We start from the raw sequence: 8,141 nt of genomic DNA, 5'->3' as shown, positions 1-8,141 counted from the left end.
TTTGTATTAATCTCCTAATTTTTCTGAGTGAATTGCAGGAGGAAGCAGGCACTGAGAATAGGCTGCATTTCTTAGATTTCCAGAGGAATTCCATATTGCAGATTGAGGAAGGTGTTCAAATAAAGTTGTCCACCCAGACGAAGGTGATAAGTTTAATGGAATTTTTGACTTCCCATCCCAGATAATTTCTTCTTATTGAGTTTAATATTTGGTTAGGAACATTCCAGCAGTATTAAATGACAGGTTTTGATTTATTTTTTACTTCTAACGATTTATTCTTGCCTGCATCCTCTGAAACAGAACTTGAATATTCTGAGGTGACTTGATCCTGGCTTATTTTTTTCATCCAGCAGTCACAGAAGAGAATTCTAGAAATAGCATACTGAAGCCAATGTAACCACTTACCGTCTTCAATGTATATTGATCTTCAATGTGAAGGAATATAAACTGTCTAATCTTTTAGTCATATGCTTATTTACAGAACTGTGATTTGGAGCAAAAAGGCAGGTGATGATTTTACTATTAAAGCTTGATAGCAACTGAAGTGAAATAAAATAGCTGTGAAGGTATTCTCAAAACATCTGCTTAAACGTAGCTCTCTGCCGACTACATCACTTCCATCTCCATCTCTTCCTCTCCTTTCCCCTTGTACTGCCCTCAGAATGGTCTTTATTTGGTGCTGTAGCCTCAACTCCAACAGGACAACTAAGCAAGCGATCACGTTCATGGCTCAAGCCCGCTTTTAATAAATGTTCTCCCATACCCAAAGCTCAATAGGAAAAAAATCCTGCATCCACACAGTCCTAAACAGTATTGAACACAGTTATCCCTCTGCAACTTCCAGGGCTCATCAACTTTATGGCTGGGAATTTGAAAGCTGCAGTGGCTCACAAGCCCCAGCTGCTAGTTTACTGATTTGTTGAGACTGAATAAAGGGAATCCAGTGTATGTTTTAATGCTTTGAGGACTGGCTGTTGGTTTGTGCTTTTAGTGGAAAAATCTTGTAAACCAAAACAGTCGCTACTGCTTCAAGGAAAAGCTGTGATTGGAAGAGGCAGACCACAGCCCACCTTGCCTTCTACCCACTTCACTTTTGTTCCACAGCAATGGAAATATCACAAAGCAATAGAGTCCATACACATGAGTTAACAGGTGAAGAATATGTTAGCATTTAATAAATCCTAATGGCCATATAAGGAAAGTGACAACACATTTCTCTTTAGGTAGGAATTCGGTGTTACTGAAAACTTTCTGATCAAGCATCAGTTAACACTTAAAATCTGTATCTGAGAATACACATACTTACATACCTAAATCGAATGATTGACTCGCTCCCTTTCACTACTGGGGTACTACAAATATTTGCAAAGGCTCACATAGTCCAGTTTCCTCCTTGAACCTGAAGAACATCCCACAGGAGTGGGAACTTTTTTCATAAAGCTCCTTGCATTGTTTCACTATCGCATATGCAACAAAGAAATGATGTTCCACTACAACTAACGCTGCATCCCTACAGGCAGCCAAAGAGCACTATAAGACATTTTGCACAAAATCTGTGCAAGCTGGAATCCTCATTACCCCACAAGAAATAAAGGACCAGTACATCCAGATTTTCACTTGATAAAGCAACGAGCAACATGCATTACCCATGTTTTAACATTTTTATTTTAGAAAGTGAACATATCCATTAAAAAAGAAAATGCATGGAGTTAAAAAAGGTAAACGTAAAACTAATGACAAATTTGCAATAACATAAAATAGTTTTACCTAGTGAGTCCCAACAATCATTAAATATACTTCCACCATAGAGAAGTTTTACTTCATTATATTACCAGTCTCTTGATTAGGTACACAAGATAACGCTTTCCAGTAATTACCTAGTCATTAGAAGATCAACTTCAGGAATCACTGAATAATAAAATACATCATGGACAAATATTTTCATACCACCTGGGAGGCAACCTAATATACATATGTCAACAAGGTACATCTTTGTGAGGTATTACAGTACATGGGAACCATTCCCTTTGCTTTCTAATGAATAAATTCTCCTGTCAGCAGCTCCACCAGCAAGTCAGCCACACACTCTGTTGCCAGTTTCCAAACCCCAACAACTTCCCTCAGAGATTTTCTTTCTGTAACAGATTACACGAGTCAGGATGAATGAAGATGCAAGTCAAGAAAACAGATATTGAAAACAGGGAGGCTGAAAAGGAAAGGTCATCCACTCTTCCAGACAAGCACTAGAAGATTTCAAATCAGAAGCTTCAGCTTCTCAGGAACATTTAATACCTGCCCTAGCTTGACCTTTGCCGTGTGTGGAGAAATCAAATGTATGGGACAAAATTATTTCAATTACTTTTGGAGTTATTTCCAAAACAAGAAAATCATGTCTCACATTTAACCAAAGTACACCACAAAAATCTTTAAACACAGCTGCTCCAACATAACCAACCCATTTGCATTATTAAACAGTCTGAGGAAAGGAAATATTGAAGAAGTTTTGCCCATGCGATCTTCAAGATGAGTATATTTGTCCTAGACCTAAACTAAAAGAAAATCTCTTTCTAGCACTTCTGCATTACCATCTCTAAATAAACATCTCTCCCCGCTTCCAAAAAAGGAGCTTTTACACATCTGGTCAACCACTATCCTTTCCAGGACAGCCAACAAATAAATGGTGGAGGTGCTCCATCCCGAGCCGGTAGTCTTCTACAATGTACTCCAGAAAAGCACTCTCAGACCCCTGGGCCCGGGTTACCCAGAACTCTGCAGCAGAGGATCCCAACTACAGGCTCTCAAGAGCCTGGCCAGATTTCCTGCTTGAAGGTTGAACCCAGCCTGTCTGTCTTAGCAAACTCCTAAGGAGTTAGCCCACTGTTCAAATTATTTGGGAAGGATCTAAGAAGAAAAAATATTTTTAGGAATGTTCAGGTTTTATGCAGAGGAACTTACTGGCTTTTTCATATTTGCTATACAACTGGTTTTTCACTGTCTTGTTTTTCTTCAGATTCTTCATCAGATCCTGAAAAGGAAGACAAGAATGCTGTTAGATCAGTTGAGAGAAAAAGAAAGAAGAAAAAGAAAGAGGCAGATCACCACTGGTAATGGCTTATCAAAAGGCAATTCAAAGCAACTATTTACCATAAAAATATTTTTGGTTTAGATTTCTTATCTTTTTGGATATTTCACATTGAAGGTGTTTGAAAGAAATGCATAATTTAAAAGAAAATATTTTTAATTGTGAGCTATTTTTACTGTACATCATCTACCAGTTTCAGAATATTTCGTGACTCCCAGTGTGTGTTTGTTTTAGTTCAAATACATTCATTTGACTGTTTCTATTGTTTTTCATACCCATAAAGGGTGCTTAAACAAATTTACTTGACAGTTAGGGCAGACCAAGAGAAGGCATGTGAGCTGTCACTGACACCCAGGTGACAAGGAGCCATTCGATAAGCTGAAAGCAATGGCACAGTCATATATACCTGTAGTTACCACACACACAGGCACGATACCTCACTGCAGGTGCAATACTGACCCAGCCAAACTGCCAAGGAAAACATGTTAGCTCCACTTACATTTCCTCTCACCCTGTATATTCTACTGCCAAAAAAAGCCCAGGCTGAATCCGGTATAATACTTCCAACCATTTTTCCTCACAGCTTTAACTAAAATACATTTCTACTTTGAATCATTAGTTATATTCGACATTGTCTCAATGCTTTGTCATCCCTAGATGGAGCTCTAAGTCATTTGTTATGCCAAGATGCTCAGCATCCACGGAGACAGCCATTAAACAGAAAAATATCACTACGTGTATAACTCTATAATGCAAGATAGGCAAACATATCTGTAGCAATTAGCAGATATTAATATTTTAATTATATTGCATAATGTAGCACAGCTTCACAGAGGGGATTTACATTTTAGGGTAAAAAGACTGACACAGGATTTGGGGGTTCACACTGCATCCTTAAATAACTCAAATCCATTCAACCCACAACAAAATTACTCATTTCCTTGAAATGCCTGCAAATACATTCTTAAATCTTGCAGTGTTTCCATTTATTTTCTGGCTTACTTGGCTCACAGCTCAACTAGAACAAAGCACACGATACGCAAAGTAAAGATGTCATTAACACTTGCCCTCAGTTCAATGTACGCACACAGCTAGCCTTTTTATACAGACAGGGCTTGTTGTTATGAGAAAGGAAAAAAAGCCTCTGATTGAAATTTGAGTTTGCTTTAGAGCAGTTTCAGGTTCACTGTCTATCCTAAGATTCTTTAAAGATCCAAGTTGAGGCTGGGTTAAGTAGTACATTGCTTCATGAACACTATTGCTAGCAGGTAAGAATCGTAGAATATCTCAAGTTGGAAGGGACCCATAAGGATCATCGATGGCAGAAACAAAGAATAACCGCCTCCTTTCAGTTGCGGTACCATTTTATTTCAGACTTATCTTGTTTTTAATACCTTCAGGGCATGTCAGAAGCCTCACTAACTACGAGTATCGTAATTCATCTGATAGGTAGTAACTAAACTGAATTACTGAATCTAAAAAGAATCCTTCATTTTAGGATTGTAAAGTACACTTTTAATTTGAAAAGAAAAATACATTTTTTTCACCTTCACCCTTCCCCTGCCTTACCCTCTAAAGAAGGTGAAATATGCAGGAGTTTAATGTCAATACAAAAAATGATTCATTCTGTGAACATAACTACCTGCTACAGATTCAGGAGGAGAATAGAACTGCCCATCAGAGAGGACTCCTGGGTGAAGAAGAGCTGCTCGTTCAGAAGCATCCTGTGCTATTAAAAATCCTAAAAGGAAAGAAACAAAACCCCAAATCCTCAATGCTATCACATAGCATCTTAAAGAGCAAGTATTGACGAAGAATCTTAAAGACTGATGTACTATATTAGCATTCCTAACAAGTTACTTCTATAAATAAGTATCTCAGAAAAAAAGCAAACTGTTAATTTAACATTTATGTCTTCTATATAACTTCACGCAGCTAAGGAGACACACTCTAGCAAAACAGAGGTACTGTACACCTGAATTAAGGAATCCTTCCTTCTACTATGTGCAATAGCATCATTAGGATGCTGTATGTAAATTCATCAATATTCACTGGCTAACTAAAACTCTGAAATCTATGTTTAATGATCAGTGAGCTGCCACACATCACCAAATAAATTATTTTCTCACTTTGCCACTATAAGACTTCTCATTAATGTCCTGCTTTTTCACCTGTCTGTCTCAACATACCTAGTTACTCCAACCTTCAATTCCTTTTGGCTCAGTTTCATTTAAACTCAGGAAAATGATTTGGAAATTACATGGGGCTATTCTGGTGTGTTTAATACAGGACAAAAACCAAGAGGAGTTGGGAGAGAAGCTAATTCATCTCATCCTTACTGCCATCAACAGACCTTCTGACAATAACAGAGCAAAGATGACACTTTAGGTCAACATACGAATTTCCATACTTTACTCTCTGCCACAAGATGACTGATGGGAAAACAAAAAACCACAAACCCTTGATGTTTTACTGAATCAGGAGAGCTATCTGAGGTAGCCAGCAGTTATTAAAAAAGTCTTTCCAACTCAAACTGCTATTTCTACATACCGATTTGTCTTATTAACCAGTTCAAAATCTCCAAAGGAGACATCTATTTTAATTGTATTTCCACTCTGTCCAAAAGAGAAAGCTCAGTCTCCATACTTAAAAACAAGTCACAAGATACTAGAAGACACATACTGGTTGGATTTTAGCTTTAAATCCTCCTCACAGAAAGAATCTTTTAGAGCTGGAAACCTTCTTCAGTAGAAAGACAGTAATGTCCCCGTCCCCCATCCCTTTTTTTTTTTTGTTACAGACAAAACATTTCTAAATTATGAGCGCTGTTCCATTAGGCAGAAAATTGCTGGGGTGAGCTTTTATTGTTTGGTTGTGGGGTATTTTTTTTAAACAAAACAGTAAGATGGAAAAAAGTCAACCTCCACTCCCACTAGAGATAGGAGAGAACAATACCTGGTAAAAAAGCAAAAACTTTTAAAATCTGTTTTCATTATGTGCCTTAGATTTAAAAGCAAGTAAGGCACCACCACACAGCACAATGCAAATGTGCCTATCATTTGTCTAACTTAATTGCTTAAAATCAGCATTTTCCGGTGAAACCCCATCTTTTTTGGAAATACGCAGAGTTCAACTAAAAAGCATGTATTTCTAAATACATACCATCTATTTCAAGCTCAGTAAGAATGAAGAAAAAGAAAGCGTCCTTGAATCCCACAGGGATTTAGCAATATCTCAATTTTATGAGTATGATAATCAAGTATTTATATGTGTATGTATCAAATGCTTTCTTTGTCTATGAATATTCAGTATCAAAAAATGCAAAAGTCTCAGAACTGGTTAGATTTCTTATCTATTGAGACAAAAACATGATACAGCTTGATTTCCTCACCCCCTCAAAAGAGAAAAAAAAAGTTACCCTAAGTTTCCCTTTCTCTAGGCAAAATCCAGTGTAGTCATTTAACCAATTTCTTTCTTGGAGTCGTCGAAAAAAAGAGGGAATAGATCAAAGTAGAAAGATTAGATTTCAGAGCACTAAAAAAAATGGAGGCATCCATGCCCACGTAGTTATTGTTTTTACCTAACAGGCAAGCATGCCCTTTCAACAAAGTTTCAGACTGCATTTCAGATAATGATGCACAAAGAACAATTTCGCTCTCCTGCTGTTGAAACTAACAAAACAACTGCAGCAGAAATCTACACTATCTTTTCCTCACCACTTAAGCAATATTCTCTTTCAACTAAATCAATGGGTTTCCTCCACTTAGTTGAATCCATTGAGTGTCAGATGACCCGCTGCCTCATCTTGAAGAGGCTGAAATTCATACTTGCTCTGGTCTCATCCTGTCTGTGCATGAAGCAGATTCTTCACAATACTTCTTTGCTTTCCCTTTTCCAACTCAAAAGAAGAGTTAGTGACATTGAGTTATTGCATCTACTCTTCCTAAAAGAGGAACCAGACACTTATTCTATGCATTACCCAGAAAATAAAATTTTAGAAGACCACATCAGTTAAATTTTCGTGTCTCAAGCATAGAAAATTATATATGTTTTTAAGTGCCTGACAAATTGCCTATCTGGCCCTTGTAACTTTTAACTTTGCCTCCCTAAATTAATTAAAAACCCACTTCTTTGAAGGCATATGTTCCTTTCCAGAAAAAGAATAATTACGCCATATGATTTAATTTTTCCCACAGCTCTTCAAATTCTGAGAAGCTGAAAGAAGCATTCTTCTGCCAGATAACATGGGATGGAATGTTGCCAAGTGCAGTGATTGAGGCGAAATATCAAAAGCTTACTGTTTTCTTCTTCAGCTTCTTGGGGTAACACTTTAAAGTCCAAGAACCAAGTTTCAATCCAGGCAAGTATGAAGGATATGATGGGCAGCACATAGCCAAAAGCACCCTGTGAGAACAGCTTGAAGGAAACAAAACCACACAACATTACAGAAATTACCCTGAGGTATCTTGCTTTCAAGAAAACAACAAAGTAAAACAAAGTAAAACAAACATTTGATTAGAATATATACCTGTGAAATAATTACTTTTGCTAATAAAAAGGCACTGGTCACTGCTGTTGTAAACTGAAAGAGACAGGGTAAGAACAGTTAAAACTAATAAGTGGATTTACGTTCTCATTTCTGCCATTATCAGTTGCAACTTTAAATATTTATCAACAACTGCAAGATCACAGATTAATAAAACATAACAAGAAAGATACAATTAACTTAAAGTGCTATTAAAACGACCTCTTTAATAAAGATAACTTTTAATACGGACATCTCCACATGTTGATTTCCACACAGCAGGTAGGAAGTTTAGATGCTACACAGATGCCGAGTTATATAAAGTACTGTTCACTTAAGCAAGGCTTCTAACGCTATTACTGCATTTGGGTCCAGTAATACTTTAAATAATAGCAGAACCTAGCTAGTTTCTGGTAAGCACAGGTAGGATTTTAAGATTAACAGCTTCTGCAAAACCTTCAGTGAAGCTTTATTTATCTAATTGCTTACTACCATGGTGGGTTCACTCTCACCACCTCACAAACAACTGCATCA

At 37.1% G+C, this 8,141-nt stretch overlaps 1 protein-coding gene across 2 annotated transcripts in view; it reads right to left on the bottom strand.

Moving 5' to 3' along the window:
* Nucleotides 1-1,648: 1,648 nt before the first annotated feature.
* STARD3NL (STARD3 N-terminal like) overlaps nt 1,649-8,141 on the bottom strand; it is a 52,348-nt gene continuing 45,855 nt past the window's right edge. Inside the window, exons 5-9 of one of the 2 annotated variants that reach the window (XM_082479826.1) lie at nt 7,611-7,664; nt 7,381-7,498; nt 4,725-4,823; nt 2,956-3,025; nt 1,649-2,135 (exon numbers count right to left, since the gene is read on the bottom strand). In XM_082479826.1, coding sequence (XP_082335952.1) covers nt 2,973-3,025; nt 4,725-4,823; nt 7,381-7,498; nt 7,611-7,664 — 324 coding nt within the window. In that variant the 3' untranslated portion in view covers nt 1,649-2,135; nt 2,956-2,972. The remainder of the gene's footprint in view (nt 2,136-2,955; nt 3,026-4,724; nt 4,824-7,380; nt 7,499-7,610; nt 7,665-8,141) is intronic. The other variant, XM_082479827.1, reaches the window with a different exon arrangement.

This window comes from Vanellus vanellus, assembly GCF_965231255.1.
Source record: "Vanellus vanellus genome assembly, chromosome: 2".
Taxonomy (NCBI): domain Eukaryota; kingdom Metazoa; phylum Chordata; class Aves; order Charadriiformes; family Charadriidae; genus Vanellus; species Vanellus vanellus.
Note: the sequence above shows the minus strand (reverse complement) of the source record. Positions and strands in the feature narration are given on the sequence as shown.